At 39.8% G+C, this 23457-nt stretch overlaps 1 protein-coding gene across 3 annotated transcripts in view; it reads right to left on the reverse strand.

Annotated features, from left to right (window-relative positions):
- The window catches only part of NUP210 (nucleoporin 210), a 2490054-nt gene that overhangs the window by 1033101 nt on the left and 1433496 nt on the right, over nucleotides 1-23457 (reverse strand). For all 3 annotated transcript variants that reach the window (XM_044078102.1, XM_044078101.1, XR_006365597.1), the window contains one exon: nucleotides 7823-7950. In XM_044078102.1, the coding sequence (XP_043934037.1) occupies nucleotides 7823-7950 (128 nt within the window). The remainder of the gene's footprint in view (nucleotides 1-7822; nucleotides 7951-23457) is intronic.

Below are 23457 nucleotides of genomic sequence, written 5' to 3' on the forward strand. Positions count from 1 at the left end.
TGCTGCGATTCCCCCCTCCTGGTAATGGCAATTACACCTGATGCACTATGTGAGAATCTGCTACACTGATTATGGAGTTATCAACCTAGGTGAATAGGGATGGATGTGGGGCACTGCTAACACACTTTGAAACTCTGTGCCTCCATCCTGAAGCTGTGTCATGACTATGAAAGCAATTTGAATGTAACAGCATCATCACAGACACCCATTCTGCTGTTAATGTGCACCACAGCATGCCACTGGTTCTGGTTCTTCTCCAGTAAACAAGTACTTGAGTAACCTATCTAGTTTCAAAATTCAAAAACTGTACTATAGATTGTTCTTATGAGCATCAACTCCAGTGTGCTATACATTCCTGTAGTGCTACTGCTGATAATGATGAAATATGTGATGATGAAACATTTCATCTGTATACACAGCCATTCAGTAGAATACATGCCCGTAATACAGCATACTACAAGGCTACACTGACCTTCTGTATCACTTCGGTGTAAATGATGAAGGCTTACCACACTGATGGAAACCACATCATCCTGAATGAACTCATTATCATCATCATCTGCATCACAGTCATCTCCTTGTAGTGATAGCAAATATTCCGCATTAGGTGTTAAACTCTAACTTGCCTTACTTAAAGCACAGGACACCATATCATTAGCTCTCTTTATGCACTGTGCCAAGATATGACTCATTCTACCTATTGCATTTATGGCAGTAAATGATTCCTGATCTTAGGTCACTCAGTCTGTCTTTGATTCCCTTTTCCAAAAAGATGTTTTCTATATGCCATAATGCATCCATTATCATATGGTTTTCCCTAGCAATGAAGTTTTGTTGCCTGGATCTTGATCTCTGATGCTGCAGCATGTTTCCTCTAAAAATACTAACTTTAAGAATTATCCCAGCCCCAAGTGAACTGAAGAACAGTAAATCTCTTTTGACCAATACTAACATTTAGCAGTACTGCAACGTATTATGAAGCTGATATTTGCCATTTTTGTAACCAACATACATTTCCATTGTGTGCAAAGGTGTTTCGGACCTAGGAGACAAGGCAGTAAAGTGTGTAATTGTGCTGTAGGCCTGTACAGGTGTGCAGGGAGGGGAGTATCTGTCCTGCCAGATTACAGATAGTTCACTTCATGATATGCAGTACATGTCTATGCAAATTTGTCCTGTTCATTGCCATTGCTGGGTAACAGAAGCTGTGACAAATAACTGGATTAATTAAATACAGCATATGACATACTGAACTGAAATAGCTCAGATGGTAGAGCGTTAGACTGAAGACGTAAAGGTCCCTGTTCAGTCCTGGGTTTTGGCATGGAAACCTTTTGAGATTTCAAACTTTCGGTGAAGGATATGGGAATGTAATGTAAATATAAATATATGTGTGTGTTGTGTGTGTGTATATTATATTATATATATATATATATATATACATATATATATATATATAATGACTGGAAAAGAACATGTGGGTCTTAGAAAGGCTCCAGAGAGTTAGGCAAACAGCCTCTGCACCTCTGATCATGCCAAACCATCCGTGACAACTACGAATGGAAAAGTTTCAATTTCCTATTGCATTTGTTGCACTTGACTGTATTTCATACCAACTGTTGCTTTTACTTATTTAAGAAAGGATTTGTTCTGCTGTTTTATTCTGTTGCTATATTTAATTTAAGAAAAAACGGTGCTGCTTTTTTACTCTGCTGCCTATTTAATTTAAGAAAAAAAAGTGTTCTGCTTTAATTCTGTTATTCCATTGCACTTTTGCTGGCCCTAGTATAGACTGAATTTAGACCTGTGAAATACAGTTCTGTTTTAAGGACTGAGCACTAAAAATCAGGACATCTTCTTTTGGAGACCCACCCCGGGTAACCTCATACTAGGCATGTACAGTAGGACTATCTAATTGAAGTTTACTGGTTCAGGGCTCAGTTTGAGCTTTTTTATTGGTTTCTTTGTATTAGCTACTTTGCTATTCTTTTGCATTTAGCGCACCATCACGCACTGCTGTGCAAAGAGGGCAACTCTTGGAGATTATAGACGCAAAAGAGCCAGTAAACATATTTTCCCTTAGAAGCAGCTGATATCTAGCAGAGCAGTTCAAACATTTCTCAGCTGTTCAGTGAACCACCAGAACTGATTTTACCTCTTACCTATCAACATCAGACCCTATAGATCCCCTTTTTATAAACCTCCTCCTGTACACCCCATTGGTTAGTCCCCCTAAAACAGCCCCCTACCAAATACTACAATTGTTTTCTCATTTGTGGATACCAGTTTAAAATCTTGCATTTTGGGCTGTCAATTTCCCTCTGTTTCTCCTGCTAGCTTGATTGACATGTTTTTTGAGGCAGTACAGTAACTGCCTCATATGCACTCATATACACTTATTCCAAAATCACTTAAGTACAATTTGCGAGAGATGCTCCTATGCTAAGAATCTGGAATCACTGCTATTTTGCACCCAGAACAGCAACAACAGGTTGTCAGCTCACATACTACGACTTCTACTCATAATATGCACCCAACACATCACCCTTAATATGCATAGGTACTCTCCAGAAAACTACCTAAACACCAGAGACCTCCAAAATACAAAACATGTTACATCTAACACTACACCCACAGCACCCAATACACATAAAAACAATTGCACCAGTGTCTCACCAAATACGCCCTTAAGGCAATGCACATCTATTCCAAATGCTTTAGTTATAGGTGACTGTATAGTGAAACATACAGATGCCCCACTCACCAGGTTAAACAAGGAGAAGGTTATAGTCAGCTGTCTGTCTGGTGCAAGGATTCGGCAGATCACACTTACACTCAAGTCTCTCAACAAGTACCATTATGACTCTGTCATAGTTCATGTTTGTGTGAAAGACTTGAGACATACCTCTCTGGACTATATGAAGAGAGACATGATTGAGCTCTCTGAATATATGTCCCAGACGGGTATGTCTCAACTTTGAGCAGCATTTTACCCCCACCTAGGATGATACTACAATATAAACAAAAAATGATTGACTTCAATAATTGGCTTAGTTTCTGGTGTCATTCTAAGGGGATCCAGTTCCTGTTAGCCTGGGATAACACAGTGGATAGACCACGCTGCTTTGCCAGAGATGAACTTCACCTAGCACCTCTTGGCTTTTGGTTGCTGGCTAAGGCACTTGCCTCCCCCATAATGCCTTTTTAGGCAAGGTCACAAAAATAAAATTTTCAATGTGAAAATGTCAAACACAAAGAACCTAAGGGTCATGCTGCTAAATGCTAGGAGTTTAAATCAGAAACTGCACTCTCTGGAAGCACTCCTCTCCTTGGAAGATGTTGACATCTGTGCAGTACCCCAGCTTTGCAAGGCTACAATGCCTTCCACACTTTCAGACCATAAACTGAAGGTGTGAGAACCAAAGAAGGTGCAGTATTTATCTTCATTAAAGATAATTACGTCTCTAGACTGGTTAGACAAGATAACTCTATGGAGTTACTCCAGGTTCAAATTACACTGGGTAAGACCCCCTCCATGTCATCATCAGTTACAGGTCCCCTTCCATGAACCTAAAATCCCACACAACTTATTTAGTCCTACTGGAGACAATCAAAGTAAAACCTAACACCCTAGTCATAGGTGATTTCAACTATTCCTCCATTAACTGAGAATCATATACGAGCCCAAACTCACTCGCACAAAAGTTCCTGAACTTTGTTAACTCAAATGCCCTGGAACAAACAGTGCACCAGCCCACAAGGGGCTCTAATATTCTAGACCTGTTCCTCACTAATATGAGTGATCAATGCAATGCCTCAAGTGTAGGGCTTGCACTGGTTAAATCCAACCATATTATCAGTAATTTTTAAGTAGCAATAACACCAGAACTCCCCAAAGCAGAATTCAGGCTAAAAATCTTCACCAAAGCTAACAATACCCTCATAAGGGATGGTATAATAGACTTCCAAGCTCCAGTTTCCACAGATAGCATTGACGGCTGTATAGACACAACCGTACCTGATAGGATTAAAGCAAAATCCTCAAGAAAAAACAAACCATCCCAGTGGATATCTAGCATTAGTAGATTATACAAAAGTGAAAGAAGCTGTTGCCTAAAAAATACAAAAGTTAAAACCCAGAACTGGAAGAGCACCCTCCTCAGCCTAAACAAGCAAATAAAACAACTTGTAAAATCCTCAAAGAGCAACTATGAGAAAAATTTAGCAACCATAGCCAAGGATAACCATAAGACCTTCTTCAGCTATGTCCGCAACCTAAAAGATAGGACTCAGATGTGTGGAGAACTAATTGTGGATGGTATCGCACACACTGACCCTGCAGAAATTGCAAACCTGCTAGCAGACAGGTTTGGTGAAAATTTCACCCCCAATCTCCCCCAAGCATACCACAAACCAGGTCTTCAACATCCCTTAATCCCTGCATCTCCAAAGAGCAAGGCATCAATATTCTCTCTCCAAGACTAAGAACACAGCCTCCATGGGACCAGATGACATTTCAGGCTGTGTTCTTAATGTTCTTAAACAAGAGCTAGTTACTCCACTAGGCACCTTATTCAACCACAGCCTGAGTACTGACTCTGTCCCCACTGAATGTAAAACAGTGACTATTATCCCCCTTCACAAGGATGGCTCTACAACAGACCCGGGTAACTATAGGCCCATAGGTTTAACCAGCCTCACCTAGAAGGCAATGGAATGAATCATCATGGATCTTATAAATAACGATGTAGGTGACCTCCAAAACCTAGATCCGTCCCAGTTTGGTTTTGTCAAGGGTAGGTTGTGCCTGCTAAACCTGGTGGACTTCAAGAATGTGACCAGATCCAAAGACAAAGGCAAAGTTGGGCACAAAGTCTATCTAGACTTGGCCAAGGCCTTCGACACAATCCCATATTCGGGCATCATTGACAAACTAACCCAGTAGAATATTAACTCCTATGTTGTCAGGTGGGTTGCAAACTGGCTCACAGATCAACAACACTCAGGCAAAGTGGGAGACTTCACCTCTAATAGTAGACCTGTCATGAGTGTGGTCCCACAAGGATCAGTGCTGGGCCCCCTCTTGTTTGACATATACTTCTCTGAAGTCCAGGCCAAAATGCAGGGGCTGTGGCGAACCAAATTTGCAGATGACTGCAGATTAGGTGCTATCACTGAATCAATCCCCTAGCGATGTCATCGTTCTTCAAAAGGGCTTGCACAGACCAGTGATTGCTGCCAAAGCTATTGTCCTAAACTAAATGCTAAAAATGCATCACCATTCCCTTCCCTTCGGTAAAACAATGCCCCTGCTGATTATAAAATAAACAATAATACCCTAAGTACCAATTCTGTAGTGAGAGACCTGGGAACACAAGTTGACTGTGACCTCAACTTCGGCCACCATGTGTCTACTGTGGTGAGGAAGGTATTCTATGTTGCTCACCTGATTAGCAAAGGCATGACCTCAAGAGCAAAACAGGTTATAACTCCCTTCTACCCATCAGGCCTATTGCTGAATATAAATGCTCCCTTTGGTATGTGCCATACCAGACACCTGCAACAGCTTGAGACACCTCAAATATTTCTAACTAAGAAAATTCAGGGTCTTTAGCACTTCTTATGTGGACAGACTGAAATCTCTGTCACTGTACTCAGTAGCGTATAGACTACTTAGACACGACTTGTGTCTGGCTTACAGAGCTATCTCTGACCCAAATCTAATGAAAATGCTGCAGATCCACAAATCAAATGGAACTAGAGTCACCCGTTCGGGGACCTCAATCTAGCCTGTGACAAACAGGACCTGCTGGAGAGACAGATACATCTCTTAGAGGTTGCCACTCCTCTGAAATAGGCTTTCAATCCATCTCAAGCAGAGCACCTCCATGACCCTGTTTAACCGCAACCTGAATAACTGGATGGGAAACTGTAAATTTCTGGTTGGGATTGGCCCTGTTTCTCTCCTGGACATAGGGAATCCTTGATAGAAAAGCCTTGGGCATAGACGATATCTCTCATCTAGTATTATATTGGGATTTTACAGCTAAGCTTGTAAAGACTCGTGTCAATAGCCTAGTAACATACTATAAACCTATGATCTTTACACCCAGTAATATCACCACACTAGACAACAGAACAATTTCAACAAAAGAGTTATAGCACATCAGTACTTTAGAAGATATCATGAAGATTTCGCAATACACAGCAATATTATGAAACAACTGCTTCTATTCTGATTTTAATTGTACCTGCTTTAATCTACTGATTTTAATTCAGGATTTCTGGCAATCTTTGTGGAACCAAAATAACCAGAGGTGCATAAAATAGTGTCAAGATTTCAGCTATTTTAATTTAAGTTAAAGTTTAATTGTATTATTCCAACTAGGAGCAACTGTAGTAAACAGTATCACTATGAAAGAACAGTGACAAGCTCATGCATTTGCATTCATGCCGCCTCTGTACCAGTTAGCCAGTGGATTCTTCTTCCAGGACTACGACAGAATTTGCTAGAGCCATTCTCCAGGGCCTCCTGGACCCTCATCCTTCCTCCTCCTAATCTAACTAAACTGTGGTAATCTACTCATACAGCTTAAACTACTGTAACAGCTGTGATACCTCCCTCTCCAGCATTCTGCACAGTATTCTCTTAGGGGACGGTTTAACAGTAGTTTCAGACATGGAACGTTAAGGAGGAGAATGAGTTGGTGTCTTAAATCAAAGCAGATTCAGCTCTCGAACCTTAGGAGCAGAACACTGCTCTAAATCTTCAGCCCTGTGTTAACTTGGCTCACCTTCCTTTGATATGAGTTTTTCAACATGCTTGTCCTTTTCAGAATGCTTATCGTTACCCAGTGATTTCCCAGGCTTGTCACAGCCTCTGCATTCGGAGGTAACAACCCCTTGACAATCAACTTATTCTGTCAGAAAGGTCACAAAGCCCAAAAACATTGCAGATTTTACATCTGCTAAGATTTGCTCCGCCTCCCCAAAGCACTCCAGATACATTGGCATTTTGGGGTGGAATCTTATGGCCACATTTCTGGCATTTCTTAAAACTTTTCTCTTTGTTCTGAGGATATGGTACTCGAATGTAACTTATGTACCCTACACTTTTGATACATGACATACGTTTGATTTACGGTGCCTGGAAGTAGCTAAGGCTTTGGCATGCTGGGTGGACATAAGCTGCCCATACCAGGTTTTCTTATTTGTGAAAAATACTGCAATAGTGATAATGAAGGACATCAGCAGGAAGTGCAATTCACATCAATTCTGCACCACCCCTGTATGTGATAGCCATCCAGAAAGTGACCCCACATAATAAATCTGAGTGAGTGTGTGCGTGTGTCTCATTTCAAGTGTACTCTGTGATATTAAAGGATTCGTCTAAAGCTTGTGAAGTATGATGACTGCTCAAAACAAGACAAGTTGTCATGATTCCACTGAAGTAGCCTCTGGAAACACTACAAAAGAACAATGGAGGAGACAATTTCAGTTTAGATAAGAAAAACTAGGGCATGTAATGTCCTATACAAGTTATTAAGGAACAAGGACAACTATAATACAGGGAAGGGGGGCATCTGTAGCTCCCTCTCATTTTTACTCAATATAACATGTAATTTGTTCATCAGGATGTCATCCTAACTACCTATTCCGGAAAATTCCTGAAGAAAACCTATTCACACTTATCTAAATACAACAGCAAATCTATACATTTCACTTTATTCCACTTCCCAGTTCACTACTTGAAAACAGTCAATTTGAAGCAGTACCGAATGCAACATCATTAAAATAATTCACTTAGCTTTAAAGAACTTACTCTAATACAACAATCTGAGAAGCTGCTTTCAATTTCAGGTTCATGACAGGAAAATATTTTGTGAGAAATGATTTCTTGGCACTGTCCAAAACTCTCACGTAAGCCTTGACTGACTTTTTAATCTCCACCTGAAAAACAGTTATATTAATAAATGTATTGCAGTATTTTACTTTCCACTGAAGGTTCTATGCATAACGTGTTATTTATAATTCTGAACAGCAGAACAAATTACATAGCTCAAGAGGAAGTAGTAGTCTCCTCTGTGATCAATGGCTTTCAATATACTATGAAAAGCACAAACATCAGAAAACATGGCTAGATATAACAAGGTATGGTACTTCAACAAAACACATGTACCTTAAGGCCTACACAGTTACTTTTGTTAGAAGATTCTGAATGAACACTACAACTAAAACCAAAATTTTTTTGAAGAAAAGCCATCTGCTATTTACAGACTTCTACAGTCAACACTTTCATTGCTAAAAAACTTTCGAGACATCAGCTATGATTTTCATTATGAATGTGCTACAGTTGTAAACTCTGACTAGTCATAGGTTTATGTCAGTATTATTAACTGTACTCATGACTGGAAAGTACAGTTGTATAAAATCTTAGCATAACAGTAGATGTCCTTCTCTTCACTGTTGCAGTATTCTTCAGAGAAAGGATCTGACAAGGAAAGCCCAACGTCCAAGCCAGTATACCAAAGCCTTTAGATCTTATAGGCACTGTACATCACACATATGCTCCCCATGTAGGAAGCAGGAGATAAAGGTAATGTACGTTTGCAAATATTCTGAAGTGAATTGACCCAGGAGGAACAAAACACCCCAAGGGGAACATGCACATCCAGAAGGAAAAAGTCAGAAAGGAAAAGAAGCAACAGCCCCTTAGCCAGGAGGAAAACAAAACATAGGGGTAAGAGCTATAACAGTGTGAATAAGGAGGGAAGGACTGAATACTGCAACAGTGAAGAGAATATCTACTATTATGGTAACATTTTACACAACTTACTATGTCCTTCCATATCACTGTTGCAGTATTATTCACTGAAAGGGGAGTATAAGAGCTAAGAGGAAGACTGAGATGAACAAGGCAAAGAAGAGACCTCTACAAACCCATGCAGAACTGCCCTGGCTCTGGAAATAGCATCCAGTTTAGAATGCTTAATAAAAGTATGAACAGAAGTCAAAGTAGCAGCCTCAAGGATGGAGATGGTATCCACACCCTTAAAAAAGGCAGTATAAGAAGCAACCATTCTAGCAGAATGTGCCATTACAGATGAAGGACATTCACCATGAAAAGAATAACAAAAGGAAATGCCTTTAGAAATCCACACGGAGATGGTCTGCTGAACAGCTGAACCCAAATTCCTATGATGAAAAGAAATAAAAAGTTGCTCAGATTTATGAATAACCTTTGTTTTATCCAAATAATATCTCAGCTGTCTGTGGAGATCCAAGGTGAGGAGAACCTTCTCAGTGGTAGACTGCATAGAAGGAAAAAAAGGAAGGGAGTTGAATAGACTAAGGAACAACTAATTAACCACCTTGGGCATAAAAGAAGAATTAGTACAAAAAGATACCCTGTCTCTGACAGATTAAAAAAAAAAAAGAAGAAAAAGAGGAATGGCTTTAACAGCCTAAAATTCAGACACTCTTGGCAGAAGTAAGAGCCAACCGCAGAACAGAATTCCAAGTACAAAGTTGCAAGGAAGCTGAACTAGCTGGTTCCTAAAGGAGCCTGTGTCAATTTTTCAGGTACAAAACTGAGGTCCCAAAGAGGAAGAAAATGTTTTCTCAGGGGCCTGATATGAAGGATGCCTTTAAGAAATTGTTTGACTTCAAATTGAGAGGCCAAAGGGAGGAGTCAAGGACAGACAAACAGAGACTGCTGGCAGGTGAGCTTTAACTGAAGAATATGCCAAGCCAGTATGGAGCAGATCACACAAATAAGAGAGAACCAGAGGAACCCTCATTGAGAAGGGATCCTGATGGAGAGAGGGGCAAACAGAAAATGTTTTCCATTTAGACATGTATGATTTTCTGGTACTGGGTTTCCTGGCCTACTGCAGACCCTGAAGCATGTCCTCAGAAAAGAGATGCCTAAAAGGGATCAAAACCCTATTATCCACAGCATCATATGAAAAATGGAATGGTGAGGATGGATAACAGCTCAGTTGTCTTGTGCGAGAAGATCCACACGGTGATTGTGGTGATTGCCCCTAGTCAGGTGAAAAAGAAAAGGGGAACCAGTGCTGTCTGGGTCAAAAGGGAGTCACCAACATGATTTTGGAAGAGTCCTGCCTGATCTTGTGCAGAACTCATGGCAGCAGAGGAAGGGGAGGAAAGACACACAAAAACATTCCCTTCCAAAGAAAAGACAGGGTGCCCACCTACCAAGTCCAAGGACTTGTTCCTCTCAAACAGAATATAGGCAGTTGTCTGTTCAGAGGGGATGCAAAAAGATCTACCAGAAGAACACCCCACCAATGGACCATATCCAGAACACATTTCTATGAAGCATCCATTCATCAGCTTATGTTCTCAACCTGCTCAGAGTCTGCCACTAGACTGTGCTCTGAAGGAATGTAAACTGCCTGAAGAGTCTCTTGATACCTGACAGCTAGATTCCCTGAAGAGCTAATCTACAAAAGGAGATAAGACCTCGTACCACCCTGCTTGTTGATGTATCACATCACAGAGGTACTGTCTGTGAAGACTTTGAGGAGGCCGGGAAGGAAAAGGGAATGAAAAGCTTGCTGAGCCAGAAACAGAGCACTCACCTCTTTTATGTTGATATGGTCAGACCTCTGATGAGGAGACCAAACACCCTAGACTGAAGGTCACAAGAAGCATCTCACCCTAGATGTGAGGTATCTGTTAACAGCTCCTGAGAAGGAACTGTAGCCTGAAATGGTAGATCCAGACTGAAAGAGAAATGATGATTCCACCACTGTAGCTCAAGTTTGAAACAAGGAAGCAAAGGAACAGGGAACTCCTCATATGAGGCCTAGTGAGAAGCATGGAAATGGTGGCAACCATAAAACCTAGAACCCTGAGAACTTCCCTGGCCATGAAAGGACAGAGGAAGAGCACACTGGAATAAGGATGACAGAGACAAAACTTTGGGAGCAGGAAGATCGGTCAAAATGAGAATGGCCTGAATCCTGCAACTAAGAAAAATATGATCTTCGGACAGCATAAGAACCATCTTCTTGAGACTGGTGGTGAACTCCAGACTTTGTAAAAAAAAAAAAAAAAAAAAAAAAAGTGGTAAAATGGAGATTTTGCAGAACACTGCTGGTAGAAGGAGTCTGAATAAGCAGGTTGTCCAGATAAGGGAATATCTGCATCCCTCAAAGCTTGCCAAAGCAAATGACAGGGATTAGGCATTTGGTGAATACCACTGGAGCAGTAGAAAGGGCAAAGCAATGAACTGAAAAAGTGGTGAGCAGAGACAAGTCCAGAATTGGTCTCCAAGTCTCCTCCTTCCATAGAGCAAAAAACATCCTGAAGTAAAACCCCCTTCCCAGTTGGGTGTATGGAGCATGGTGAATGGTGCCCTGATCAAAAAGGGACTGCAAAACCTTGGGGAAAAAAAACAGTTTGTCTGGAAGAGGTTGAGGAATTCCTGGAAAGGATAGAAGGGATTTCCATAGCATGAAATACCCCTGACAAATGACAGACAGCACCCAAGAGTCTGAGGTGATCTGTTACCAATTTGGAAGAGACAGAGAAAGGTGGAGAGGCAAAGAGACCTGGTCAAGAGGAAGTGGAGGCAAAATGTCAAATAAAGGTAAGCTTGTCCTGAAGGGAAGGCTTCTGTGATGCAGGGGTCTCAGTGGACTTAGCAGGTGCAATACGCCTAGACTCCTTCCTACCGTTGGGATGCTGACTAGTTTGCCGATGGATAAAGGTGGATTTAGAATGGTAATACTTCTGAAATTTGGGTACAGATGAGACAAAAACTATGCTTGAGCTCCTACATGGCCTTATCCTTATCTTGGAGGAACTTGAACACATCAGCTGTAGCTGTCACAAAAGAAGTGGACTTAAGCAGAGAAAGAGTTACAGTTTTCACTTCAGAATAAGAAAGGCCAGGCACAACTTTAGCTACCTGAGGAAGGATAGCATAGATGTACTTGGTAATTAACAGCCCAAAATGACAATAAGTGGCAGCAATATGTACTTTTTTACCCAACCTTTCTGTAGCTGTACTATCTTTATCTGAAGGAAGAGGCTTAGAGGAGGGCAAAAGTTTATAAAGCTTATCAGTCGAGATTAAAACCACAGAAGAATCAGAAGAAGAGCACTTCAAGTCCTCAGGCTCCTTGTAGAACCTATCAGGTTTCTTAGGGACCAGGGGGCTGGCAGTCAGGAGCTACAGAGGCAGCAGAAAATGTGTTCAAAAGAGTTGCAGTTGCCAAAAACAGGAGGAACTAAAGACAGCTTAAGTAACTCCATTTTTAAAAGCTCATAGTACCACTTTCGGATCTCAGAGATCTGGAAACAATCCAACTTATTTAAAGTACTCCATCATACAAGCAATAGTATCCTGAAAGGATAATTCTTCCAATGGAGAATCCAGGCTCAAAGAATCCTCTTCCTCTGAACCGTAGCCTAAAGGAGAGGGAATTTGAGAGGAGTAAGCTAGGGATTCCTCCCCAGAATCTAAGTCCTTCATCCTCTTAACAGGAGTGGAAGATTGGGGGAAGCAGCGACTGAAAACCCCTGAGGAGGCTTCAAAGCCATCAAGGCATTGAACAAGCTTTGTGTAAAATCCTGCTATTCATGTTGGGGATCTTTAGCAATAGGGGTAATAATGCTTCATCTTTTGCTTTTTCCTAAGTGGGACTTCTGCCCTAATGACACACTGTAGCTCAGTCCCTTGGCAGGATTCAATCATGGTAGTACGAATCTCTTCCTGGACTAAGATTAGAAGAATCTCCCTTAGCCCTCAGAAATAATCAGCAGTGGTTCCCTCTCAATGCCTTGTGTAGACATTTGAAAAGCCTCGAAGGATGTGCAAAAACTCAGATCCATGCCAGCCTCCAATGGGGTCATGGCAGAGGAATCTGATGTAGCCACCGAATGATCTACAGGCCTTTCCCTAGCTTCTACACAGATGTCCAGTGGAAGCTAGGCAGCAGGATCAGGCCTAGACTTTTAGGTCTTCTTCTGTCTCTTAGGATGGTAGGATTCCACCATAGCACCCCTAAGCAACAGCTTAAGACATTGGTTTCTCAAGGTATATGGAGAGAAAAGATAAGTGACTAAAGAGGGTCTTAGGGACAAACGCTTGACAGACAGAGCACTGTGTATGGTCATGAGAAGCACCTAGAAAAAAAAAGACATTGGTCATGACGGACTTTATGGGGAATCCAACTGACACTTTGCTTGTGTTCATGTCATCAAAAAAAGTAAACAAAATTGGAAAAAAAATAGAGAAGAAATCCCAATGCGGCACTTATCTGGAGACTGCTTGGAAGTCAGCAGAGAGAAGGGTGTTCAGATCAACATTCGATAACAGCGTTCAGACTGGCAGAAAAGACGTTCTAAGTATTTGCATCCATAAGTCACCTTTACTGCCCTATGTCCTACACAGGGAGCATACATGCGATGTACAGTGCCTATAAGACCTAAAGGCTTTGGTATACTGGTCAGATGTTGGGCTATCTCTAACAGGAAATTCCTTCTGTGAAGAACATTGCAACAGTGATATGGAAGGACATCTGTATGATTAAACTAACTGTTGATCTATTTGTCTATTTTTCACACTTTGAACCGAATTATTTAAATGTGCTATGTATAAAAAAATAGATTTCAGCTTAAAGTTTACAAAGTTTTTATGAGACTAAGTTAAGAGTAAGTTGTTAATAATAAATGGATTTTTAATGTATTTAGCTGCTTTTAGCCTGTTTTAGTTAAAGCAGAGCATGCATTCATGATTTGCAATATTCATTTAATTCACATGTATACCCACATACATAGGATACTCATGAGATTCAGAGGAAAAAATCAGCAATACTCAACTAGTACAATTACATTTTGTGCCAAACTGCAAGAGGACAAGTACTGTTACATATTCCATGTATGTCACACATTTAACAATTAACTACTGCTCAGATTCAATTTATGAAACATTTCCTAAGCAAAACTATGTGAAAGCAATTTCAAGAAAATACTGATCCTTTAAGTCAAATGGTGTATCCACAGATTAAATGCAGTTCTGCAGGAGAACAGAAGGGATACAGGCTACAACCTAAACAACTGTGTTCTCATTGACAATGCAGATTGTTCATAGGTTCATAGGTTCATACTAGGCTATCTGCCCGAGGGCATTTACAAGCCTAGCCCATTGTTTTGTGGCTTACGCCATCCCTTTAGTATGGGGAACTATACCCATTATTTTGCTGTGCCTCTGTCGAGCAGTGACACTGAGGTAATCCCTGGGGTATATCTGCGATCTCCCATCCATTGGTCAAGATTTCTCTTGAACAAGGCCAGCGAGGTGCTCTGCCTCACATGTACCGGGATTTTGTTCCACAGCATAGGGAGTCTTTGGGTGATGAATCTATCCCTCCAGCACGTCCTATTAATAGCCGTGTCGAGGTTTAAGTCTCCCGCCCTTGTGGCTCTGATGGATCTAGATTTTTTGAGGTGAAGCATATTCATCAAATCTGGGTTTGACATGGCCTTGTATGTTAGGCAAAGGTCACCTCTGAGCAAGCGGTAAGCGACTGAATAGAGCTGGAGTTCTTTCAGTCGGACAGCATAGGACAGATTTTTGAGACCCTTTATCCTTTTGGTGAGGAACTTTTGTGGCCCCTCCAGCCGCTGCAAGTGTCGGGGCCACAAAGTGTTCACGCATTACTCTGTCCATGCACAGGTTGCATACTTTAATTCATTTCACATTGGTAAAATAAAGACAGACATATTTTGAAAAGAGTGAATACAACCACATAAGGTAACACACATGTAACAAACACTTGTAGATGTTTACCCAAATCCCACAGGTACAAGATATCAGATCAGGTCACTGATAAAGTAACCCACTGTTACAAATTTACAGGCATTAAGCAAACACTATGTATCACAATAGAAAAAGGTCCTAAACGAAGTCTGAAATTACTTTGTAAGATACCTTGGTTGGTGACTATGAACAGTATATGAAACATATTATTGTTTTAAGAATCTGTGAGAAACACTTAAGTTCAAAATGCAATGTACAGTAGAAACCACATCAAGGTTCTCCTATATGTATTTGTAATTTATTGCACCTATTCTACTACACTACATATGACTTATAAGCATCTGAACAGATTGTAACCAGATAGCAAACACTAAACAAAAGTATTCACTTTAGCAGATGCATCTGCATGATGGCCGTAACATGAGACAAGTGTTGGGATTTCATTTTTCTGATATTTCCAGCTTAGCACAATTCTGAAATTGGTCTACACACTGTGGTCAGGAGCACAAGTCTTTTGCCCATGCATGCAACTACATAATACAACAGGCTAGAAGGGTATATTTTAGACCACACATTCCTTAATTCAAATCCATGCACTGAAGAAGCAGTCCATGTAAGGGTTTTCTTACAGATCAATTGAAACTGTAGTATATATCAGCTATATCTAATCGTGTAGGCCACATACACTGGGTAATTTTTTTTTAACACAAAAAATGTATTATCCCATGCGACCCCTGGGCTTGGGTGTTCTCAACTGGGCAATCAAATGTAAGGCTTAAAAAATTGATCAGGCAATAAGTGCTCATCAGAGATTTATTATGTTGCTACTAACTCTTTGGCTCCTTGTCTGAGTCACCTACTAAACTGCCTTTCATATCTGTACACAGTTTCTATTTTAAATACCCAATTAATAGAACTTTGTACTAATTGACAATGAAGGATAGGAAAAGAGAAAGGGGCAGGACAGTGCTAAGTGAAAGTCCAGCTCAGCTAGACTTTTTAGTTGAGTCTAGAACAGAAGCTGCTCTTTAAAAAAATGGATAATTAGAAGGGCATATAAAATATTGCATGATAACAGTAACTATGAGTCAGAAGAGGTTAAAAAAGACTGAGAACAAAGAATGGAAAGGCAAAATACAAAGGAACAATGGCAGGACATCTCTATGCCTCCCAAGTATGCAGTAAAGTCCAGATGTTCTATGATTAAGTATTTGCATAGGTATTTTTATACCCCAAGCAGACTTCAGACAATTTTTCCTCAGGTGGAAAGCAAATACTGATGGTGTGATGGGCAAGAGAATGGTAATTGGGGACCTGTTTGGGGGGAAAGTGAGTTTGCAGATTTTAAAAGTTCCCTACAGAGTACTTTGAAAGCAATGTTTGGGAGCAAATGGCTGTAAGAAAATAAGATGTGAAATGCCCAAATGTATTAAGCCCTTATAAATGTTAATGACAGTGGCTATCAAAAAGAAATTACTACACTATTTTATACTTGCAGAGATCAGAGGTTGATGCTGAAATTCCTTTTAAGGTTTTAAGTAATTTCACCAGTTTCCTGGGTTACAAAGTAAATTTAGAAAATATAAAAGTAATAGCAATGAACTATACCCCTTCTTGACATTTGATTCAGCAATTTCCATTCCTCTGGGCCATACTAGAATAAAATATTTGTGCCATGGATAAGGGGAGAACACGGAGTAAGCAGCTAGAGAGATGTAGGATGACAGTAAGCAAAAGATTTTAAAGAAAATTAGACAACCAAGTTTACTGAATCTGGATTCAAAGATTCAGGTGATAAAGATGTTTATTGTGCCAGTAATTCTCAATGCAGGGTGATCTTACTTCTATACCCCAAGCCAAAGTCTGTGGAATACAGAGCTAAAAATATTCATATGGAAAGGAAAGAAATCAAAGGTAAATTGGGAAAGTTTGATTCTCCCTTGGGAAGATTAGGGCTTAGTTATGCCCCATTTGAAAGGCTATGTTGAGGAGACTCAGTTGTGATAGCTCTACTTGAAACAGTGGCCTAGTCACCAAAATGGAAAGACATCTGCATTCATGAGGAAACGGACTCAGAAAGAGATCACCGAGGTAGTTGATCAAATGGAGGTCAATAGCCTCAGGGTTTTTTTTTTTTGGAACAATTTATCTTCAGGAAGCTAAGATATTTTATTTAGCTGCTAAAAATGAAACCCTGGTGGCTTGAGCACTTTCATATCAGTGTAGAAAGTGGAATGGGAACAAAAATGCAGGTCGGGAGGGGGTGTTATGGATTAGGAAGGAAAATTAACCAAGATTTTTAGAACAACCAGTTGTGAGCAGCTCAATGACAACAGGAATCATGTTGAAAGATCAATGTATTTTACCTCTGATAGCAAAAGCATTTTTGATGAAACTCTGAATAAATCTTTTTTTTTTTTGCAGGGAAGCTAAGCCTCCCCTTGCACCCTCCAAGTGGGGGGAGGACACATCCCCCGAACTTCAATATACCTTTACTGAGGTTGCACAAGTATGAGAAGCTATACCGGAGTTCGCTCAATTTTTGAGAGAGACTAGAACAGAAGGTGCTTTTATCAGAAGCATAATAATTCTGGCTTATACAACACTATACAATAATTAAAAAAACAGGGAACTGCATTGAAGGCCATGTGGAAAATAATTATTGGTGAAACATACACTTGGAAGAAGTATGAGGACACCTGCAAAGCTTTGAGATATGCAATGAAAACCAGATGATTAAGAATTTTTGGATGGAAATGCTTCTACAGGCACTTTTATACTCTGTCTAGGTTAAACAGGATGTTTGATGTACTCTCTAGCCACTGCTAGACTGTACTGACCTAGTAGGGGGTGACAGGTGCCGTATTTTTTGGGATTGCCCAAAACTTGATAATATGATGGAAACAGCATGTATGATTACAGAGAGGCAACTCCAACTAAAAAAAAGTACAGTTATGTACACTCACCATAAATGTAGATGTTCGAGTGTATTCACTGTTGCAGTCATCACATTTGGGTTATCTCCTTGCAGTAGCCCTCAGTCAGTCTGATTATCAAAGTCTTGGGTCCTGCATCGGTTGCTGTCTCATCTTCCATCATAAACTTGGCGTTAAGGTTTTTTCTAAGGACTGGTGGTACCGTCTGCTTTTTATTGGTGGAAGTACGTTACTGAGTATCTGTTAAGGAAAGATCACCTTTTGCCTGCAGGAGCTTGCTGACTTGTGTTTTCAAAAGTCTGTGTGTTTTCTGCTATTTCATAACATGTCCGTTAGCGGTTCACCTATTCCAGCTAGCCCTACCATGTTTAATACTGGGATTCCTAATTCTAACAATGAACAAGCTGATTTAACAGCCCTTATAAGGGCTTTTACATCAAGAATGGATAAGATGTCCGACAGACTGGAATCCCTTTATCAAAGATTTGATACTGCACCGAAAGCGTACGGGACCACTTTGGGTGGTTTGAACACCACAGGAAGGCTCAACCCTGCCGAGGAGGCGTGCAGGAGGAATGACGTTAATCCGTCCAACACCGGTATTTCTAGTTTTTCTATACCGCAGGATGGATGGACAATCTACTTCTTGGGCCAGTGTTGGCTCACAAAACCAGGGTATGGCTGCAGGACTCGCGGGATCATTGCCAATGCCTCCTGGCATCACGGGCGTCCCAAATTTGGGCCTGTGGATTCATAATACCGATAACTTTGTTTTTGGAAACCACACCGACACTCCAGGGTCCAGGTCTGGATTGACTTCAGTAAGTGGTATTTCGATCAACAATTTACTAAAGGACTTTGACATTAAGCTATTAAAACTAAAAAAACTGCAATTGGAAGTAGCTTATTTTAACCAGTGCATCAAAGAAAGACTGATACCGAAAGGTTTACGGTCTAATTTCTGCCCTACGGCCTTGTTTACTAATAATGATTTTTTAAAAGAACTAACGCTCCTCTTTGACAATCAAGGGTTACAACTACTAGAACTAATAGTCAAATATTATAACATGGAGATAACCAGGCTACTTGATGATGTGAATTCACTCGATATGGAACTTAAGAAAAATCTGGAATTTGAAAAATATAAATTTGACTATTCCAGAATTTTCTCCAGTATCGATGGGGTGATAGAGAAATTTAAAGTGACTAAAAATAAAAAACTTTCTCGTGACAGATTGAGTTATACAAATAACTCTGCCTATCCTAAACTTAAAGAGTTCCCCCACACCAGTGACACTGACCATAACAATGTAAGAGATGGGGATGGCAGTGACATCCCTTCATCTGAAAGAAGTGAACAGCACCCAGAAGGACAGTTTACTAATGATGCGTCTAAAGGGACAGTTGAAAGAAGTAATGGAAGGAGATTTTATAACACTAGGAGCAAGAATGACAACAGGGAAAGACATGGAGAAGTTGACAATGACTGTTTTTTAGGACAAAGGACAGGTCGCCAGTACCAGAAAAGGAACTGGAACAACAAGAACTGATCTCATCACCTGTTAATAGTCCTAATGACATTGATGACTTAACTGTCTTGCTCAATCAGAAGGGAGATTTTAAAATCTATAATTTCTCCTCATTTCAGATTAGTCCCAATTTAGTAGAGCTATTAGCGTATGGTAACAACTTTGTCCCCTCTTCTGGTTGTGATTTGGTAAGAACCATTATTGACCTTAAGACTTTTGTTAGGAAGTTAAATTTGAAACTGTTGTTTGACAATCAAGGAACCAATGGTAGGACAGGGTTAAGGCTTGCGAGTACTTATAATCCACCTTTACACACAGGCTTACTTCTTTTTGAAAAAGTGTGTGAATTGGATATGAGGCACCTTGATTCTAATAAAAATAACGGTTTCAATTTCAGTAAAAATGCCACAAAGGACCAACTTACGGAACTGGATAGGTTAAGTAAAGCACAAGTTAGGGCTATAAAACCAGATAAAGGAGGTGGTTTGGCTATCTTTGATGTATGTAAATACGATAGCATTATGGAAACCATACTTGAAGGGCCAGCATATAATCCATCATCATTGAATGAAGTAAATACATCTTACAGAAGAAATAGAGGTTATTTTAGGGACCTTTTTTTTACAAGGAGATATCGATCTTGACACTTACAACTATATAGACATCCAAATGCCTAAAACCCCTGTAATTTTTGGGATCCCTAAAATCCACAAAGATGCCAAGAAACCACCTTTTCGGGCCCTGATAGATAGCAGACTTTCATTTACTTACCCCTGTGCCCAACTAGTGGACATCACCCTTTCAAAATATCTGAAGGAAGTACCGTACATTTGTAAGGACTCCTGGATGTTTTTGGATAAGATCAGTAACATTGACTTTGATGAAACGGTTAACTTCCTAACAATAGATGTTATCGATTTATATACATCTATTCCCCACTCTGAGGCAACTGAATGGATTTCCCTAATGTTAAAAGACTTGCAAGCAGATATAAAAGAAATAAATGTAGTTAGTCAGTTATTGGACATAATTTTATCATCTAACTATTTTGCATTTAATGGTAAATACTTCCTACAGAAGCAACTTGTTTATGGCCCACTGGGAGAAAGAAAACATCTTTAATTGCCAGTTTAGGAAAGATAAAATAAAATTCTACATCAGGTACCTGGATGATATTTTCATTTTGTTTAAGGGTGACCAGAAAGAAGCAGAGGAGTTTGTGGGTGCTATCAATGAGACTACATCCTTTTTAAAGTTTACATCCCACTTCTCTGATGAAGAAATTGACTATTTAGATATCAAACTAAGTAAAGATGTAACAAAGGGTGAATACTTTTCTAGTATTTACAGAAAACCCACCTACTGTAATTCCCTATTGCACTTTAAGAGTTGTCACCCATACAAACAAAAGAAAGCAATCATTAAGGGACAACTAATTCGTGCGTCCAGGATCTGTAGTACTGAAGTCTTATTTCAGAAGGAATGTGACTTCTTAAAAAACATGTTCAGTAATAGGGAGTACCCGGTACAACTGTTTGACGATATACTACAGGAGATAATTACTAAAAGAAAACTGGGGAATTTTTTACCATTATTACCTACAAAGTACACGGTGGACATGACGTTGAATCCTGTAGTGTCCACAAATGGTGAGGTAAATGTAACCATAAGGGTTGACTATAGGCAGTCAACTGATCATGGGAATAATAATATAAACACCTTTGATTGTAATTTCATCACCAATTTTAGTACCGATTTTAAGGCTATACAATTTATTTTGTACAAAAATTGGTACTTTATCTCCAATAACCACCAATTATTGGATAAATTAGGTAGTAAACCTGGGTTTACATTTAGAAGGGGAAACAGCTTGAAAGCCCTATTACAGAGGCATAGCGGAACAACATTTTCTAGTAGACATAAGGGATCTTCTCAATGTGGGCAGTGTAATTATTGTCATCTTGTGAAGACAACAATGTTCGTGGTAAACAATTTGTGATCAATAAAAATTGAATTGTGAATCAAAATCCATAGTTTATTTGGTGTTGCCCAGCCTTCTATATTGGTAAATCTGATAGACGGCTGAGGGACAGAATTATGCAATGAGGAAACAAAATATTGAACACATTTCTAAAAATGTGGGGCACAGTTTTGAATTTACACCAATTGACCAAATTTTGAGCACAGGCAGAGGGGGGCCAACCTCACTGTTTCTAGAAAATAAAGAATTAGAATGGCAGGTGAGGTTGGACGCCTTCTCATATCCTGGCTTAAATGAGCACTGTAATATAACATGCATACTTAAATTAAGGAGTTACAAAAGACAAACATCATGATTTGGGCTATATTTTATAGTGCACATAGTGAAGTAAAAAATAGGAAGGGTAACATTGATATTCACTTGGTGCATTTTATTTGATCTTTTATATTAATATATTTGGCTATAAAATAGTCAAATACTTATTTGTCCCACATTAAGAATTATACTTTATACAAAATGCTTAGGTGTAAAGTACCTTAATATTATATTGGTTACTAAAAGCTATTTGGTTAATTATTATGGAGTGTCTGTAGTGGTTTTAAGGCATTTTTAAGGCATCTTTAACAATGAATGACAATTGTTTAATTTAAGAGGATGCTGGTTTGGGAATAGTTATAGGTAGTTTGTGATAACAGAAACAATGTTAAATAAAAATGGACAGATTTTGATGTCATGCGAGTCAAACCAACAAGAAAGGTTCGACATAACTTAATAATAATGGCATATCTTGTTCAGTATTTGTTTTAATGTATAAATGCATTCATTTTTAAATTGACGGTTAGTAGGAAACTTTTATGTAGGTTTTATTTTGTTATCGGTGATTTTAACTATTGTCAATTGATTATTAAGCTGTCACATATTGATTTAGTGACTGAATGTTTTATACACAATAATTAGCATAGCCCTTTAAAATCTGGTTTAAGCATATTTTCAAATCTCTGAAGAAGCTGCGGTTGTACTTCTTACTTGAAATAAACTTTTTCTAAGGACTGGTGGTACCTTTTATTGGTGGAATGAGTATCTGTTAAGGAAAGATCACCTTTCAAAAGTCTGTGTGTTTTCTGCTATTTCATATCATCTTCCATGATGTCAGGTAGTCTGGGGTATAAAGCATGCAGCTGATGCCATTACGTCAGTTTTTCTTGCCCCAGATGTCAGGTGCCCTCATAATGGGAAGCAATTATATACAAGGTTACACCTCCAACAAAAAAGCAAATACACCAAAAAGCTTTACGCATAGTAAACAAGAATAGAGGTATAGTGAAAAGAAGTCAGGGGGCTGGAGGGAGGATAACCAGGACTGCAACAGTGAATACACTCAAACAACTACATTTATGGTAAGTGTACACAACTGTACCGTGTTCTTCGTGTTTCACTGTTGCAGTCATCACATCTGGGTAGATTCCCCAAAGCTAAGGATGGGAGGAGGTAATTAGATAGCATTAGGACCAACTATAAAGCCCTGCAAGACTGCAGTGGCAAAGCCAGCTCTGGATTTAGAAATAATTGGCAGGTGATGATGCTTGGTGAAGGTATGTACAGAACTCCAGGTAGCACATTCTAGGATGTCCCTGGTAGGGACACCTCTGAGAAAGGCTGTAGAGGCAGATGCAGACCTGGTTGAATGTAGTCTTATCCCCTGTGGGGTAGGTTTTCCATGGTGCTTATAGCAGAAATGAATGCAATGGCCTATCCACTTAGAAATGGTTTGCTTTGAAATAGCTTTCCCCTCTGTCCCTGCAACAAATGCAACCAGCAGCTGTTCAGATTTCCTGAGAGGCTTAGTCCTGTCCAAGTAAAATCAAAGTTGTCTGTGCACGCCCAAGGAGTGCAGTATTCATCCCCCTTTGTTCTGTGGATTAGAAAAGAAGGTTGACAAATGAATGGACTGATTAAGGGACACACTGGATACCATCTTGGGCATGGAGGGATTGGTCCTGAGGGACACCCTGTCCACATGAAAGATGATGAAAGGCTCCACAGCCATGACGGCCTGTAATTTAGACACCCTTCTTGCTGAAGTGATGGCTAGAAGGAAGGCTGTTTTCCAAGAAAGGAATTTCAACTCTGCACTTGCAGCTGGCTCGAATGGAGGTAGAGTGAGCTTTTCCAATACAAAGTTAAGGTCCCAAGCTGGAGCAGGGGCTCTCCTGG

The sequence above is a fragment of the Protopterus annectens genome, chromosome 7.part0 (genome assembly GCF_019279795.1).
Source record: "Protopterus annectens isolate FY-2018-M chromosome 7.part0, PAN1.0, whole genome shotgun sequence".
NCBI lineage: Eukaryota > Metazoa > Chordata > Ceratodontiformes > Protopteridae > Protopterus > Protopterus annectens.